The 19,418-nt window shown below is 47.1% G+C and overlaps 1 protein-coding gene across 1 annotated transcript; it reads right to left on the reverse strand.

Annotated features, from left to right (window-relative positions):
* Positions 1-17,537: 17,537 nt before the first annotated feature.
* Positions 17,538-19,077, reverse strand: LOC124675873 (cis-zeatin O-glucosyltransferase 1-like). Its single transcript, XM_047211940.1, has one exon. It carries the CDS (start codon positions 18,927-18,929, stop codon positions 17,538-17,540), a length of 1,392 nt encoding a protein of 463 aa, XP_047067896.1. The 5' UTR covers positions 18,930-19,077.
* Between the last annotated feature and the right edge of the window lie 341 nt (positions 19,078-19,418).

Below are 19,418 nucleotides of genomic sequence, written 5' to 3' on the forward strand. Positions count from 1 at the left end.
TCTTCTATCCCTTGTTGATATTTGTGATGTATTTTAGATGGTTGTGGTTGAAGTTCATGAATGTACAATAAGACAAAATTGAGCCTTTGGCCATGCCATTAAGCAAAAATTCTTATTGGTATATTGCATGACTTCATTTTGGGATATCATACTATATTTCTTGAGTATCCCTTTTGTGTGTACATGTTTCTTTGTGGATAAATATCTTTGTGATATTGCTCACTTAGAGAAACTTATACGCATAAGAGATGATACATCTCCTTTTGATATCTTATTTATTTATTGCATGTTGATTGGTCATGCTAAGCAATATAATTCATTGAAGACTATGATGATGCTTTTTGCTCATCCTTGTAATAGTCTTATAATATGCTTTATCATGCCTTTCACATATCCTCTTGGTTGAGCCTTTTATTATGGTACCTCCTACTTGTTGCTCAACCATTTGTTTGTTGCAAGTGTTAAGATTAATTTTCTATCTATGATCTATTGCAAATGTTTGTGTTTTAAATGGTAATGAGGGAGTGAGGATTCCATGTTATGCATATTGTATTCAAATACAACATTTTAATTTATGCATGTACCTTGGGGAGCTTCCTCATTTAATTTAGAGCACTATCTTTTGGTGATCATTAGAGTTTGATTCACTTGGTAGATTTTGTTTTTGAATGATATTATGGGAGTGATGATTCCATGTTTGTGCACGTTATACTCCAATGCAAATTGTCTTGTTTTGTGCACAAACCTTGGGGAGCTTCCTCATATTATTTAGAGCAATCTTCTTGATCTTATCATAATATCTTTCTTTCTTTTGGTATCTTCTTTGTGGTTCATTTGGTTGCTTGCTTCATTTGTTGAAGCTTCTTGACTTTGTTATCTTTTTGCAATATTTGATCCTATCTATGGTGTGACTCCTTCCGAATATTCGTAATTGGATATGTGCATTTGATTCCACTCAAATTATGAGAAATGCACACGCTATGGAGGAACTCTCACTATATTGGCCTTCTAAATTTTTCACCCATTTCGGCAATTGGTGCCAATGGGGAGAAGTTTGGAGGGTTTAAGGAATTTGGTTATGTCTTTGCTTTGTGCTTAAGCATGTGCCTTTATTGCATTGCATCTTGTTGCTTTGCATAGTTGAATATTTAGAGGAAACTCCACTAGGCTTTGAATGCCAATATATGCAATGAAAGTCAAGATCATTCACACATGCATATATTATGGGGGAGTTTGCTCTATATATTCAACTTGTTTGTTACTTAAATTCCTTATATAAACCCTCTCAAAGAGATTGTCATCAATTACCAAAATGGGGGAGATTGAAAGTGCATGGAGCCCCCATGTGTGGTTTTGGTAATTAATGACAATCCCTATGGACTAATGTTTGCATTGAGTTATATTAATAGGAGTTGTCCATAGGCAATTCTTGAACCATTTGTTGGCTTCAAGGTTGCAATAAGAAGAAATTGATGAAGGATATCAAGTGTCAAGTATGTCTTGAAGATGAAGATGAAGTGAGCCCTCAAGTTACTTCAAGAGATCAATATGATGAAGAATGAAGAATGAAGTGCAAGTTCAAGATGAGCCATCTCGAAGAGATCCTTTGCTTGAGTCTTGCCATCCACATGGTGGTCATGGTTATGTGAAGATGCGCCGAAGAAGAAGCTCTCCCATGGTGGATTATGGGGGAGAAATCCACAAGACTTCGTCAAGCAAGCACAAGCAAGAAAGGCGTTCCATCTTGTTGAGGTCAAGATCGTCGTCATCAAGCTCAAGTGGAATGCGCAAGTATAAGGTTTGCTCTTGATAGGGTTTCTTTCTCACCGGTCTCATAGTGTAGTTGGAGACCGGTTTATAGTTTAGTTGCCGTACTATCAAGAGGGCTCTCGAGTAAGTAACTCGATCGTATCGTTCGGAGAGAGCTCAAACCTTTGCATCCTTGCATCATCTTTCTTGGTTGTTATTTGGATCTTATCCATGTGATGTTTTAGAGCTTGTGCTTATTCTCATGACAAGCTCTAGTTCATTGAGAATGGTTTTTCCATGGGCAACTTGTTGCATTTTCAAGATTGGAGGTTTTACCTGAGTATGTCTTTTTGAGATAGGTCAAACCTTTCATCATTTGTTTCTATCCTCCTTTGCTGGACTATGATGTTTCTATGCATATTGTTGTAGAGCTCGTTGTTGTGATTTCAACGAGCCCAAGATCATCGAAATCGGAGTCCGGATGCAAAAGATATGCCCGTTCTAGTTTTGGTGTTTCTGCAGTTTGCCTAGGCCGGATATTTTGGAAATATCCGGGCCGGATTATCCGGGCCGGATATTTCGAAAATATCCGGCCCCCTCGAAATTGGCTAAGGACCAGACGAAAATCAGCTCTGGATAGGGGCCGGACTTTTGGCCGGATTTTTACCAGGTTTTGTCCCCGAGGCCGGATTATCCGGGGGGCGGATTATCCGGCTCTTACTTAGGCCGGATTATCCGGCCCTGGTTTTGCCCAACGGCTCGATTTTCTTGGGGGGTATAAATACCCCCTTCTTCCTCCTTGGGCTGTTGCTTCTTCCACTCTCTCTCCTCCATTGTTGTTCTTGAGAAGCTTGCCCTATCTCTCTATCCCTCCATGATTCTTGCCCCCATTTGAGGGAAAAGAGAGAGGAGATCTAGATCTACACTTCTACCAATCAAATCCATCTCTTTGTGAGTGGAACTCTCTAGATCTTGATCTTGGTGTTCTTTGTGAATTCCTTTGTTCTTCCTCTCTTATTCCCCCAATAGCTTTTGTAGCTTTGTTGGAATTTGAGAGAGAAGGACTTGAGCATCTTTGTGGTGTTCTTGCCATTGCATTTGGTGCATAGGTGATAAGGGCTAAGCCCAGGGATGTGCCCGATCTTCACGGATTTGAAGGGATTCGTGGGGGTAGGTGGATGAACGCGATGAACACGTGGGGGAAGCGCGGGGATACACACACACGGATACAATTCGAGTTTTCCCTCGTTGGCTCGAAACACCAACTCGATAGAGATTGCAGGAAAAGACCTTCCGGTAGAAGTCCCGCAAAGAGATCGACAAATCAAAGCTCGGGAGATCTAGAAGGGCGAAAAGACCGGAAGGTTTGATAGAAGTGCAAGCAAAAGACCAAATAGGTAGAAGTGCAAGCAAAAGATCAAACAACGGTAGAAGTCGCCAAAGAGATCTTCACGAGTTGATAAGGAGCCCGGGTGGGGTACAAGATCATAGATCTAGGTAGGGTTCCCACAAGGGTGAGCTAAGCTCAGGTTTTCTTTCAAATCAAGTCTAATCTCAGATCTGAGCCAACTAGGCTATTTATAGGTGGGGGCGAAGAGTTAAGTTACATGCTGAAAAGTGTCATTGTAGTTGAAGTTCGCGGTGGCGGAAGTTCCGGCCATCTTGGGCGGAAGTTCCGGCCGGGGCGGAAGTTCCGGTCCTGGGGCCGGAAGTTCCGCCAGGCCGGAAGTTCCGGCCAAGTTCCGAAAGTCGTCCATTTCCTTGCAGTAACATCCAGGGGCCTTTTCGTGGACTTTCGGAGCTTGGGCGGAACTTGGGCGGAAGTTCCGACCGGCCGGAAGTTCCGGTCCCTCGGGGCGGAAGTTCCGGTCCGATGCTTTTTCCCGCGCGCCGGAGGGCATCTTGGGGGCATCTTGGAGGAATCCGGCCGGAAGTTCCGGTCCTGGGGGGCGGAAGTTCCGGCCTGTGCGCTGTAGCTCCGTCTTCATCGTTTCCAGCTCTCTCTCCAACGCCTTGGTCTCCATGGCTTGTGTCTTGGTCGATGTACCTGATTGAACATAGGGTATTTGCATGAAGTAGCAAGCCATCCAAGGGGGTGTCAAAGTCATAGGTAGAGAGGAGCGAATTCACCTCTTGGCGTAGTGCTTGGGCTCGAGCTCGTGTCATTGGACCACGAGGAGGGCTTGTCGGTCTTGAGGCGGCGGTGTCCATAGGCCACCCCGTATCATCTCCCCCCCTTGGGAAAGAGTCGTCCTCGACTCTATGTTCTCCTCATCTCCATGATATGGTGAAAGGTCGGACACATTGAATGTGTTGCTCACCAAGTACTTGGATGTTGGTATGTCGACGACGTAGGCGTTGTCGTTGATGCGCTTGAGGACCTTGAAGGGACCATCACCTCGGGGCTTGAGCTTGGAGTTTCTTTCTTGAGGGAAGCGGTCCTTGCGAAGGTGTAACCACACTAGGTCGCCTTCATTGAAGATCCGTGCCTTTTTCTTCAAGTTTAGTCTTGTGGCTTGACGGAGAACTTGTTGCTCGATCGTTGCCCTTGTGTCTTCATGGAGTTTCTTCATGTATTGTGTTCGCTTGTCGATGTCCATGTTCACTTGCTCATGTAGCGGAAGAGGTAGGAGGTCAATCGCCGTAGGTGGTTCAAACCCGTAGACAACCATGAATGGGCTTCTCATTGTTGTGGAGTGCTTGGCGCGGTTGTAGGCAAACTCCGCATGTGGGATGCAATCTTCCCATGCTTTCAAATTCTTCTTGACAAGGACTCGTAGTAGTGTGGAGAGGCTTCGGTTCACCACTTCGGTTTGCCCATCGGTTTGGGGGTGTGAGGATGATGAGAACAAAAGCTTGACGTTGAACTTGGCCATTAGTGTCTTCCAAAGATAACTCATGAACTTGACATCTCGGTCGGAGACAATGCTTCTTGGTACACCGTGGAGTCTCACAATTTCCCTAAAAAACAAGGAGGCAATGTGTGAAGCATCATCCGTTCGGGAACATGGTATAAAATGAGCCATTTTTGAGAATCTATCCACTACCACAAAGATTGAATCATGACCATATTTAGTTCGAGGTAATCCTAGTACAAAGTCCATGCTTATATCGGACCAAGGAGCATAAGGAATAGGTAACGGTGTATAAAGACCATATGGATTGGAAGAGGACTTAGCTTGTAAGCATGTTGTACACCGGCGGCAAAGGCGTTCCACGTCTCGGTACATTCTTGGCCAATAGTAGTGAGTGGATAGCATGGCATATGTCTTCTCTCGTCCAAAGTGACCCATGAGACCACCACCATGCGATTCTTGTAAGAGCAAGAGGCGAAGCGAGGACATTGGAACACAAAGTTTGTTGCCCTTAAACAAGAATCCTTGGTGCAAATAGAAATCATCGATGCCCTTTTCAACGGAACACTTTGCAAAAATTGGGCCAAAGAAAGTATCGGAGGCATATTGTTCTTTGATTTCATCAAGACCCAACACATGGAAATCCAAACGAGTGAGTAAAAGGGTGAGCTTGCGGGAAAGGGCATCCGCAACGACATTGTCCTTGCCCTTCTTGTATTTGATTACATATGGAAAGGACTCAATGAACTCAACCCATTTTGCATGTCTTTTGTTCAAAGTGTGTTGACTTTTCAAATACTTCAAAGATTCATGGTCGGAGTGAATAATGAACTCTCTTGGCCAAAGATAATGTTGCCAAACTTCAAGAACACGAACCAAAGCATAAAGTTCCTTGTCATATATAGGATAGTTGAGGCGTGCGCCATCCAACTTCTCGCTATAGTATGCCACGGGTTTTCCATTTTGCATGAGGACACCACCGATTCCAAGGCCACTCGCGTCACATTCTATCTCAAATGTTTTAGCAAAATCGGGAAGAACAAGTAGTGGTGCCTCGGTGAGTCTCTTTTTCAATTCATCAAAAGCTTTTTGTTGTGCTTTGCCCCAAACAAACGGAACATTCTTTTTTGTAAGCTCGTTTAAAGGGCAAGCGATGGTGCTAAAATCTTTCACAAAGCGGCGGTAAAATCCGGCAAGTCCATGGAAGCTTCGAACTTGACCAACATTTGTGGGAGTGGGCCAATTGTGAATGGCCTCAACCTTGGAAGAATCAACTTCAATCCCGTTGGCGGAAACCACAAAACCAAGAAAAACCAATTTGTTTTGAGCGAAATGGCATTTTGGTAGGTTGGCAGAGAGCTTCTCGTGGCGCAAGATGCATAAGACTTCTCTCACATGTTGAACATGGTCCTCGAGATTTTTGCTATAGATGAGGATATCATCAAAGTAAACAACCACGCTCTTGCCAATGAGAGGTCGCAAAATGTGATTCATAAGACGCATGAAAGTCGAAGGAGCATTAGAAAGACCAAATGGCATGACAAGCCATTCATATAGACCAAGCTTGGTCTTGAATGCCGTCTTCCATTCATCACCAATTGCCATGCGAATTTGGTGGTAGCCACTACGCAAATCAATCTTAGAGAAAATGGTGGCACCACTCAATTCATCAAGCATGTCATCTAAACGCGGAATGGGATGGCGATAACGGACGGTAATGGCATTGATGGGACGGCAATCCATACACATCCGTCGCGTCTCATCCGGTTTAGGCACAAGAATCACGGGAACGGCGCAAGGGCTAAGGCTTTCTCGAACGTACCCTTTGGCGAGGAGGTCTTGTATTTGGCGTTGAATCTCCTTTGTGTCTTCGGGGTTGGTGCGGTAGGCGGCTCGGTTTGGAAGGGGAGCGCCGGGTATGAGGTCGATGCGGTGCTCGATGCCCCGAAGCGGTGGTAGTCCATGAGGTAGCTCGCCGGGGAAGACGTCTTGGAATTCCTTCAAAAGAGACAACAAAGACGAAGGAATGTTGGTTAAGTCGTTAGTCTCCTCCGAAGGGCCCTTGCAAATGAGCACGTAGTGTGGAGTGGTGGATGGGTTGTGGTGCACTTCTCTCATCTCACTTTTGGTAGCTAGGAGGACACTCTTCACCTCACTCACATATGGTTTTTGGCGCTCACTCTCTTTTTGGTGGGTCACTCTCTCACCTCTCAACTCACTAGTGATAGTGGCTTCCTTAGCCCTCGCTAGAGCCTTTGCATTGTCCGCAATTACTTGGCTAGGAGTCATTGGGCGTAGGATGTAGGTCTTGTCGTTGACCTTGAAGCTATAGGCATTTGTGTAGCCATCATGGTTGGCTTTCTTGTCATATTGCCAAGGGCGACCAAGTAACTTGTGGCACACCGTCATAGGCACGACGTCACAATCAATGGTGTCTTCATAAGCGCCAATCTTGAAGGATATCGTGACGGTGTGTTGGATCTTCACATTTCCATTGTCGCTTAGCCATTGCACATGGTAGGGATGGGGGTGTTTCCGGAGCGGGAGGTTGAGCTTGGTGCATAGTTCGGTGCTTGCAAGATTGTGGCAACGCCCTCCATCGATGATAACCTTTATTGACTTGCCATTGATTCCGGCTCTTGTTTGGAAGATATTGCACCTTTGGTCTTCATTGGGAAGTGCATGGGTTGTCAACACTTTGGTCACCACAAGAGAAGGGCTTGCATCATGCACACATAGGACTTGCTCTTGGTCTTCCAAGGCATCATCTTCATGAGAGGTTGCGGCTTGTACCAAGGCCTCATATTCACCTTCACTCAAGTACTCCACATCTCCATCATCTCGAGTGATCATAACTCGTGTGTTCTTGCATTCAAAGGATTTATGTCCTTGAGCACCACACTTGAAGCAAGTGATGTTACTAGATCCGGTTGAAGCTTTGGAGGACATGGTTGATTGCTCCGGCTTGAAGCTTGTTGTCTTGATGGCACTTCTTGCTTGCTTTGGAGGATCCTTGGAGGCAAGTGCACTTGTATTCTTGATGCTTGAGGAGGCATTCATTGCATTTCTTGCGGCGAAGAATGTCTTTGTCTTTGCACTTGCTAAGTCTTCTCGCACTTGGCGCTCGGCCCTTGTTGCTTGGTGGAGTAACTCAACCATGTTTTTGTAAGGCAAGAATTCCACTATCCTCTTGACGGGGATGTTCAAGCCATTCAAGAATCTTGCCATAGTTTGCTCTTCTCGCTCATCCACATTTGCACTCATCATTGTCATGTGCATCTCCTTGTAATATTCCTCAACGGACTTGTAGCTTTGCTTGAGTTGAGTGAGCTTGTTGAAGAGGTCACGCTTGTGGTGAGTTGGTACAAAGCGGGTGTGCATGACTTCTTGCATCTCTTCCCATGTGTCAATGGGTGCTAAGTCTTCCTTCTCACGCTTCTTGTTGACTTCTTCCCACCAAACATTTGCATATCCTTCAAACTCAAGTGATGCCATGGCAACTTTCTTTGCTTCGGAGAAGTTGTGGATGCGAAATATCTTGTCAACCTTGAGTACCCAAGACAAGTATGCGTCGGGATCTTCCTCTCCTTGGAACTTGGGCATGGTGAATTTGAGCTTCCCAAAGATTTCTTCCTCATTGCGGTCATTGCGTCGAGGAGGTGGTCTTGCTTCACCATGATCTTGACGTTGTTGAGGTTGAGGTTGTGGACCTTGAGCATCTTCATTGTTGTTTCTTTGTTGTTGAGGAGGAGGTGGTCTTCCATGACCTTCATCTTGATCATCATTGTTGTGGCGTTGATGAGGCCTCACACTTTCTTCACTTGATGCTTGGTGATGACTTGAGTCTTCCTCCCTCTCAACATCTCGTGCTTGATGAGGTGGTCTTCTACCATGAGGGCGATCATCATGATGTTGACGGTTGTCTTGACCTTGACGGCGTGGTGCCCTACCACGAGGAGGTTGATCAACATTGATGATGCGGCGGTCTTGGTTCACTTCTTGTTCGGCATTATGGTGGTGCCTTTGAGCATTGGCCACTTGAGATGGGCGAGGTTGCCCTTGATGATGACGTGCCTCTTGCTCTTGGCGGAGCCTTTCTTGCTCACGTGCATGAAGGAGATCTTGATCATGACGAAGACGTTGTTGTTCCTCTTGGAATTGAGCATGGAGATGCTCTTGTTGAAGTCGTTCTTCTTCAAGGCGTAGACGTTCTTGGACAAGTCGAAGTCGTGCTTGCTACGCTTCTTGAGCTTGTTGTTGAAGCACTTGAGCATCCACATTATGGTGGCGTGGGTCTTGATTGGAATCATGATGCGACGATGTAGGAGCTCGTGACCTTGAGCTATGAGAGCGCGAAGACCTTGAATGGTGTCTTCTATCTTCTTGACGGTTGAGTGTATGGAGGATGTTGTCCAACGCCGTCTTCATTTCTCTTGTTTCTTGACCTTGCATGGCGAGTGTTGCCTTCAACTCATTGCCTTGAGTTTCAATCTTCTCATTGAGTTCTTGAACTTGATTGTTGAGGTCAATCCTTTGCACTTGAGCTCTTTCTTCATAGCGGACATTGGTATCCTTGAGCATGGCTTCAAATTGATTGAGCTTGGCGTGGACGGCTTGAGTAGCTATCCAATGTTGGTGCCGCGTCATCGGTAGTTGGTTCCCTTCTCCACTAGACATGGTTACAACTAAAACAAGAACTATGTGGTGGGTGGTTAGGAAAGACTACCAAGAATGTCAAAACTTGCAAACCAAAATCGAAAAGGTGTTTCAAGTCGAGGAACAACCGATATGTATGCACACACACAAAACAAAACTCTATATGGTGTTAGGTATGGATGTGGAAAGCCAAATGGAAGAACCAAACGAAAAGTCTATTGTCAAAAGTGGGTAAGATCCAAAAGTCACAAGTCAAAGGCGGTGATCACAAAAGGCATACACAAGGTGGAACACACACGTGGGGCAAAATGGGGTTAGCGCGACGGAAAATGAGCAAGAACAAAATTGGTCCTAACGAAGACTACTAGCTCGGTGTCACGCTAACGCAAGAGAGACCGTGGCTTGGTTGCAAAATTGAGAAGCAACAAGATTTGCGCAAGACGCCTCTCTTCTCTTTTCTCTCTTTTGCTTATAAGCTTTGGACTCTTTTGTGTATAGGTGTCACTCACACTCTTTTTTTTTTGTATGCTTAGAAGCTTTCTTTTCTCACTATCTATGTAAGTATGTCACACTTCTTTTGCCTATCTTTTCACCACGAGCTTGCTTCGTAGCTTTGCTCAACACACGCACACCCTCACGGTCGGGACGCTTGCGCAATGCTTCGCAACACTAGAAAGCCACTCTCGATAGGAAAGGTACGCAAAGGAAGCTAAGGCTACAAGTTAGGTGCAAGTTATACCACTTGATGACGGTGGTCGACGATGTTGAACTTGCTATGGTGGAAGGTGTCAAATGAACCGCTTGGATCCTCGGGGTGCCGTCGTCGTAGTTGATGTTGCGGAAGCTTAGTGGTAGCTGAAATGGCACACACAACGAAGTCCAAACACAAGGGGTTAGTGCCAAAACGAAAAACGAAGAATGCTGTCAAAATTTCGGCCAGGCGGAACTTCCGGTCCTGAGGGGCGGAACTTCCGGTCCAGGGCGGAACTTCCGGTCCTCAGGGGCGGAACTTCCGGTCCTGCGGGGCGGAACTTCCGGTCGCAATCAGATCTGCGAGCTGTTCTTCGATTTGGGCGGAAATCCGGGCCAAAAATCTTCGAATTCGTGGAAAATTTGGCACTAAGAGCGGTGTGAAGGTGGGGGAATTGCAGATCAACACCAAAGACAAGTTTCTATTGGACCAAAACCACCAAAAACTCAACAAATCGCGAGATCCAACCAAGGCCAATTTGGGGCTATTTTTTGGGAAATTTTTGGAAAAATTTTTGGGCGAAATTGGTGGAATTGGTGGGTGTGGGGGTCAAATCCGTGGCAACCAAGGAGCTCTTGATACCATATGATAAGGGCTAAGCCCGGGGATGTGCCCGATCTTCACGGATTTGAAGGGATTCGTGGGGGTAGGTGGATGAACGCGATGAACACGTGGGGGAAGCGCGGGGATACACACACACGGATACAATTCGAGTTTTCCCTCGTTGGCTCGAAACACCAACTCGATAGAGATTGCAGGAAAAGACCTTCCGGTAGAAGTCCCGCAAAGAGATCGACAAATCAAAGCTCGGGAGATCTAGAAGGGCGAAAAGACCGGAAGGTTTGATAGAAGTGCAAGCAAAAGACCAAATAGGTAGAAGTGCAAGCAAAAGATCAAACAACGGTAGAAGTCGCCAAAGAGATCTTCACGAGTTGATAAGGAGCCCGGGTGGGGGTACAAGATCATAGATCTAGGTAGGGTTCCCACAAGGGTGAGCTAAGCTCAGGTTTTCTTTCAAATCAAGTCTAATCTCAGATCTGAGCCAACTAGGCTATTTATAGGTGGGGGCGAAGAGTTAAGTTACACGCTGAAAAGTAGTGCTGTGCTGAAGTCCGCGGTGGCGGAAGTTCCGGTCATCTTGGGCGGAAGTTCCGGTCAGGGGCGGAAGTTCCGGTCCTGGGGGCCGGAAGTTCCGGCCAGGCCGGAAGTTCCGGCCAAGTTCCGGCCAAGTTCTGAAAGTCGTCCATTTCCTTGCAGTAACATCCAGGGGCCTTTTCGTGGACTTTCGGAGCTTGGGCGGAACTTGGGCGGAAGTTCCGACCGGCCGGAAGTTCCGGTCCCTCGGGGCGGAAGTTCCGGTCCGATGCTTTTTCCTGCGCGCTGGAGGGCATCTTGGGGGCATCTTGGAGGAATCTGGCCGGAAGTTCCGGTCCTGGGGGGCGGAAGTTCCGGCCTGTGCGCTGTAGCTCCGTCTTCATCGTTTCCAGCTCTCTCTCCAACGCCTTGGTCTCCATGGCTTGTGTCTTGGTCGATGTACTCGATTGAACATAGGGTATTTGCATGAAGTAGCAAGCCATCCAAGGGGGTGTCAAAGTCATAGGTAGAGAGGAGCGAATTCACCTCTTGGCGTAGTGCTTGGGCTCGAGCTCGTGTCATTGGACCACGAGGAGGGCTTGTCGGTCTTGAGGCGGCGGTGTCCATAGGCCACCCCGTATCAATAGGTTTGAGTTCTCCACGGTGATTCGTGGAAGTGAAAGCAAGAAAGTTGTTACTCTTGGGTTCTTGGAACCCTAGACGGATTTGAGGCCTTTGTGGCGATTTCTTGGGAGCCTCCAATTAAGTTGTGGATGCGTGCCCCAAGCTTTGTGTAAGGCCCGGTTTCCGCCTCGAAGGAAATCCCTTAGTGGAACCGTGACCTAGGCCTTTGTGGCGAGGGTCACCGGAGATTTAGGTGAGGCGCCTTCGTGGCGTTCGGTTTGTGGTGTGAGTACCGCATCTTGGGGTGAGGCCTTTGTGGCGTTGGTGTGCATCGAGCAACCACACCTCAAGGTGAGCCTCTTGTGGCGTTCGGGAGCACTAAGCAACCGCACCTCTCCACCGGAGATTAGCACTCGCAAGAGTGTGAACTCCGGGATAAATCATCGTCTCCCGCGTGCCTCGGTTATCTCTATACCCGAGCTCTTTACTTATGCACTTTACCTTGTGATAGCCATCGTGCTTGAAGTTATATATCTTGCTATCACATAGTTGCTTGTATTGCTTAGCATAAGTTTGTATATCTTGCTATCACATAGTTGCTTGTATTGCTTAGAATAAGTTGTTGGTGCACATAGGTGAACAATAGTATATAGGCTTTGGGCTTGACAAAGTAAACGCTAGTTTTATTCCGCATTTGTTAAGCCCATCTCGTAAAAGTTTTAAATCGCCTATTCACCCCCCTCTAGGCGACATCCGTGTCCTTTCAGCCTATGCATGTCCGTCTTGTCCGAAGTAAGAGAGATCTACCACCTTAATGGTTGGAGCATGCATATTGTTAGAGAAGAACATTGGGCCGCTAACTAAAGCCATGAATCATGGTGGAAGTTTCAGTTTGGACATATATCCTCAATCTCATATGAGAATAATAATTGTTGCTACATGCTTATGCATTAAAGAGGAGTCCATTATCTATTGTCCATGTTGTCCCGGTATGGATGTCTAAGTTGAGAATAATCAAAAGCGAGAAATCCAAAATGCGAGCTTTCTCCTTAGACCTTTGTACAGGCGACATGGAGGTACCCCTTTGTGACACTTGGTTGAAACATGTGTATTGCGAAGATCCGGTAGTCCAAGCTAAGTAGGACAATTGCGGGCACTATTAGTATACTATGCATGAGGCTTGAAACTTGTAAGATATAATTTACATAACTCATATGCTTTATTACTACCGTTGACAAAATTGTTTCATGTTTTCAAAATAAAAGCTCTAGCACAAATACAACAATCGATGCTTTACTCTTTGAAGGAACTTTCTTTTACTTTTATTGTTGAGTCAGTTTACCTATCTCTCTCCACCTTAAGAAGCAAACACTTGTGTGAACTGTGCATTGATTCCTACATACTTGCATATTGCACTTGTTATATTACTTTATATTGACAATATCCATGAGATATACATGTTATAAGTTGAAAGCAACCGCTGAAACTTAATCTTCCTTTGTGTTGCTTCAATACCTTTACTTTGATTTATTGCTTTATGAGTTAACTCTTATGCAAGACTTATTGATGCTTGTCTTGAAGTACTATTCATGAAAAGTCTTTGCTTTATGATTCATTTGTTTACTCATGTCATTACCATTGTTTTGATCGCTGCATTCATTACATATGTTTACAATAGTATGATCAAGATTATGATGGCATGTCACTTCGAAATTATCTTTGTTATCGTTTTACCTGCTCGGGACGAGCGGAACTAAGCTTGGGGATGCTGATACGTCTCCAACGTATCGATAATTTCTTATGTTCCATGCTACATTATTGATGATATCTACATGTTTTATGCACATTATATGTCGTATTTACGCATTTTCGGAACTAACCTATTAACAAGATGCCGAAGAGCCGATTCTTTGTTTCTGCTGTTTTTGGTTTCGAAATCCTAGTAAGGAAATATTCTCGGAATTGGACGAAATCAACGCCCAGGGTCCTATTTTTGCACGAAGCTTCCAGAAGACCGAAGAGGGAAGGAAGTGGGGCCACGAGGCGCCGCCACAACAGGGCGGCGCGGCCTAGGGCTTGGCCGCGCGGCCCCGGCGTGTGGGGCCCTCGTGTGGCCCCCGCGTTGCCCTTTCGCCTACTTAAAGCCTCCGTCGCGAAACCCCCGGTCGCGAGAGCCACGATACGGAAAACCTTCCGGAGACACCGCCGCCGCGAATCCCATCTCGGGGGATTCGGGAGATCGCCTCACGCATCCTGCCGGAGAGAGGATTCATCTCCGGAGGACTCTTCATCGCCATGATCGCCTCCGGAGTGATGAGTGAGTAGTTCACCCCTGGACTATGGGTCCATAGCAGTAGCTAGATGGTCGTCTTCTCCTCATGTGCTTCATTGTTGGATCTTGTGAGCTGCCTAACATGATCAAGATCATCTATACTGTAATTCTATATGTTGTGTTTGTCGGGATCCGATGGATAGAGAATACTATGTTATGGTGATTATCAATCTATTACTTATGTGTTGTTTATGATCTTGCATGCTCTCCGTTATTAGTAGAGGCTCGGCCAAGTTTTTACTCTTAACTCCAAGAGGGAGTATTTATGCTCGATAGTGGGTTCATGCCTTCATTGATACACGGGACGAGTGACGAGAAAGTTCTAAGGTTGTGATGTGTTGTTGCCACTAGGGATAAAACATTGATTCTATGTCTAAGGATGTAGTTGTCGATTACATTACGCACCATACTTAATGCAATTGTCTGTTGCTTTGCAACTTAATACTGAATGGGGTTCGGATGATAACCTGAAGGTGGACTTTTTAGGCATAGATGCAATTGGATGGCGGTCTATGTACTTTGTCGTAATGCCCAATTAAATCTCACTATATTTATCATATCATGTATATGCATTGTTATGCCCTTTTCTATTTGTCAATTGCCCGACTGTAATTTGTTCACCCAACATGCTTTTATCTTATGGGAGAGACACCTCTAGTGAGCTGTGGACCCCGGTCCTATTCTTTACATCGCATACAATCTACTTGCAATACTTGTTTTACTATTTTCTTCGCAAACAATCATCTTCCACACAATACGGTTAATCCTTTGTTACAGCAAGCCGGTGAGATTGACAACCTCACTTGTTTCGTTGTGGCAAAGTACTTTGGTTGTGTTGTGCAGGTTCCACGTTGGCGCCGGAATCCCTGGTGTTGCGCCGCATCACATTTCGCCACCATCAACCTTCAACGTGCTTCTTGGCTCCTCCTGGTTCGATAAACCTTGGTTTCTTTCTGAGGGAAAACTTGCCACTGTACGCATCATACCTTCCTCTTGGGGTTCCCAACGGACGTGTACATCTACGCGCATCAGTCATCATGCTTGTAAAAGAACCATAAGAAAGAGAAATTGTTCGGCATGTTCAATGCAAAGCATGGAAAATGTATTAGAGTCGGGTTCGATCTTGTACTCACTTGTATTATGCTCTCAAGATCTCTCTTTGTCAGCGCGTGCTCAATCGAGGTTGACATTGGTATTCTTGTACCTACACACACAATAGGCAAAGCAAAGAACGTGTGTGCATGGTATATGAACACATCATCCATCATGATGGTCCATCTCTTTTGCACATCACCATTAGCGTTAAGCAAAGCATCATAATAGATATGGTGAATATGCGGGGTAAACACATGAACATGCTCATCATGGATATAGGCAAAGTCTCCAAAATTTGAGAGAGCTATGGGGGCAATCTCATTCACAAGCATATTAACATCATTGCAAACCAAGAATTGGAAAGAGCAAGTATTCAACATTTTGGTTGCATTAATGGGAGAGTATTGCAAGCATCTAGAGCAAAACATGTTCAACATTTTATCATTTAGTTCAACAATACGCCTTATAAATTTCCATGTGAGTTCAATGAAAGCTAGTTCCTATATTCCAAATTAGAAAATGTTTTGGTAGGTACCAAAACGTCTTATATTTTAAAATGAAGGTAGTAAAAATGTTCTCTATCACCACCATGTTCTACATTTTCATGCTTAGGCCTACTATATTTTATGCTCTAAGGGCAGCTATAGTGTATGCCAAATAGAGGTTTTAAATCGTAAATTTAGCTTTTGGCACTGGTTTCCACCATTGTAGCTCCCTTATTAATAATATAACCAAGTCTGCGAACAATATGGCTGGTTAGGTCGCCTGCTCCCAAGTGATGATGTGTGACTTATACATTGAAGCTAAGGAAACTACAATGTAAAATATATACAACTAAAACATCTACGAGAAACTTGTTCAATGAGAAAGGGGATGTTCACAACAGTACATGAACACACATATGCTCTTTATGGCAACATTGAACTACATGAAATCATTTGGTTGTTGTGCAACTGCCACATTGTATCAAACGTCAATGTAATAATTTTCCTATTTAAGCGTGACAAGAGAGATGGAACGTGCTCATAATTCTCAACAAAGCCATCCGGCCAAAGCTTGGCATATTAAAGCTTAGTCGCAGCTAGCTTCATATAAACATACACCATGTATGGAGTTTCCACAAGTTTCGTACTTAGTTAGAACTACTTTCGTAATGCTATTGAAACCCACATACATAATAAGACTTGGAAGCATCAGAATTTTCGATTGCTCTAGCTTTGCAGATTGGGCAAAGTCCCTCTGCCATGTTGCTAGACTAGAGATCAACTCTTCTTCGGGATCTTTGTGTGCAACTTGAGTTCATGATTGGGTTAGTACTCACTGCCTTGGGATATTCAGCTTCAAGGCTCCACCCCTTTTCCCCCCGCTAAGACACACTCTACATAATGGCGTCGTCACTTTTTGTAAATATACAATATATCAAACCTATGCAGGGAATTAGAGGAGAGAAACTTCCCACGACTTGTCATATTAACTCATTAGCTATAAGCTTTTACAAAAAAGACAACTAGAGTTCAACATAAACTGCACTAAATATGGAGAATATGAATATGAGACAAAATCAGAGGCTAAATTTTGCTCCAAAAATTATGTTGCTGAAATGTGGTGCTGAATCTGGTTAAATTTTGGTTAGAAAATTCTATTATGCAGAGATTATTATGCACATCATACTTGGATTTCAGTACTTTATTTAACCGGATTTGATTTTTTTATTTTTTATTCACTGTGTCATCGAATTAGGACTTAATATGTGGCACGGTAGACGCATCTAGTTTCAATATGGTCAATTTATTGCAAAAAAAATCATAGTTTTGTGGGTATCATTTATCTGTGGGCAACATGGAGGAAGCACCACCAATACCTCTGAACAAGATTAGTACCGATAGATCACAACATGTGAAAGTCAGCAGTTTCAGTGAGTACAAATTTTTTTTCGAAACGGGGGTAAAAGCTTTGTCCCAATCTATTGATTAAGAAGGAGTTTTACATGAAAAAACATGCGAAATGAAAGGAAACTAAGATACAAAGGGCTCACTCTCCCGGCATGATATTGCCCAACCGTTTGGCGCCCGCTAGCACCCAGAGCCTCGCCTCATTTCTAATCTTATCAAATACAACACCCGAGGGCGCACTCTTATTACGAAAGACCCTAGTATTATGCTCGTTCCACACCTCCCAAGTGACAAGGTGGATTAGGGATGCAAAACCCTTGCGGTTATTTGAGGAGCCGCCGCCATCATGTTCCACCACCCGGAGAAGGTGTAGTTGGTCCAAGCATCGGTGCCGTTAGCGATCCCCATCCACTCCAAGAGTGAGTACAAATTCGAATCAAAAGCTTCAAGAGTGGCCACGAATGTTTAACTCCAGCTCCACAGTCAGTGATGCATCGCGTATCTATCGGTCACCTCGTCACGTACGCGACAAGGTCGTCCAGGTCCCGGCTCGACGACCCGCCGTCGCCATGGGCGGCGCACACAGCGTCCCCAAGCGCCCTTGCCCTCTCCCGGACCGCCGCCCCTTCGTCCGATCGCATCGCCCTCTCGATAGCCTCCCGGATGGCGGCCGCCGGCGTGACGTCCCCTCGCTCCTCCCACGGCCGCACGAGGATCCCCGCCCGGAGGTACTTGCACACGAGCTCCGCGTCCCATGGCTGGTCGCTGTGCATCGGCCACGCCAGGATGGCCTTCCCGTGGCTCAGCCCCTCCACCGTCGAGTTCCACCCGCAGTGGCTCATGAACGCCGCCGTCGCGCCGTGCGCCAGGATCTCCAGCTGCGGCGCCCAGCCGGTGACCACCACGCCCGTCCCTTGCGCCGCCGCGTCGCCGAGCAGGGACGCCGCCGACTCCGCGAGCCGGCGCTCACCGCCGGGCTCGCGCATGTCCGCGCGGTCGGCGTCGCGCAGCGCCCAGACGAACCGCTGGTTGGTGTCCCGCAGCGCGGCCGCCAGCTCCCTGACCTGCTCTGCCCGGAGAGACGACGTCGTGCCGAACGAAATGTACAGCGCCGACGACGGCGGCTGCTTGTCGAGCCACTCCAGGCACGGGTGTCGCTCCGCGGGAGTGTCGGGGACGGGGTTTAGCAGCGGGTTCAGAGGCCCGACGGCGAACAGCTTGTGGCCGTCGGAGGAGGAAGCGCTCTGGGCGGCGAGCACGTCGAGGAACTCGCCCTCGAGCGCGCGGCAGGTGTTCACCACCATGCCGGCGCCGGGCGCGCGGCGGCGCTCCTGGCCCATCCGCTTGGCGAGCGCCACGAACTCCCTGGTCGCGCAGGCGTCGGCCGGGTGGAACACCATCCCGTGCTCCCGCAGGAGGCGGTGGCCGGGGTCCATCCACCCGACGTTGTAGGACGCGGCGAGGCAGTGCACCCCGAGCGCCTCCGCGTTGGGCAGCCGCGCGGCCTCCCCGGCGGCGAACGCCGCCATGCGGTCGTGCAGGACGACGACGCGGCGGTGGGACGCCGAGAGCTCCTCCAGGAGCGCCGCGAGCGAGGCGCGCGCGCCGCCGCCGTCGCAGAAGGCCTCGAAGAGGGGCTGCATGTGCGTCGGGAACGGCGAGGACGGGTCGGGGTCCGGGGACGCGTGCGCCGGGACGTCGAGCGCGCGGAAGCGGATGGCGAGGAGCGCCGCGGCGTCCCAGCCGTGCACGCGCGCGCGGGCCTCCCGGAGGTGCGGCTCCGGCGCGGCGAAGTGCACGGGGATGCCCCGGCCCGCGAGCAGCAGCGACAGGTGAAGGAGCTGGTTCAGGTGGCCCTGCGCCGGGAACGGCACCGTCACGACGGCGACCTGGGATTCCATCGCCGCGGCTGTTTCAGATTGGAGGAGAACGGCGGCGCACGGAACTCTTTGGGAAAGACGGGAACTTTATCAAGATGGGGCACCACACTAGTCTCCAGCTTTGACACTCTTCTCCTTGTTCAGATGAGATGAATTCCTACCAGATTGCCCAATTTCCCTGCAACGTAAGATAGACGCTACCTCACGAATCTGTTTCACTGTTTTACCTTAGCATCATCTTTGTTCGTTCCATCTTGGAGTGGGTTAAACGTTGTTCACCTCAGCTGCATTTCTGCCCAAAGAAAGTCTGCATTTCACCAGGCGAGCTCAATACTTATCCATGGCTCCATGCCGATTATTGGACATGTGGAGACAACGAACCGCATACGCATAAAACATCACAGCCAAATCATAGAGGAAGCGCGGGCCATGGCTTGAACTCATTTGGCCACGAGCTTCCCTCAAAAAAAAAAAAAAAGTTTAGCCACGAGCTTTGGAATTCGTGGGTTG

Source organism: Lolium rigidum, chromosome 7 (assembly GCF_022539505.1).
Source record: "Lolium rigidum isolate FL_2022 chromosome 7, APGP_CSIRO_Lrig_0.1, whole genome shotgun sequence".
NCBI classification, from domain to species: domain Eukaryota; kingdom Viridiplantae; phylum Streptophyta; class Magnoliopsida; order Poales; family Poaceae; genus Lolium; species Lolium rigidum.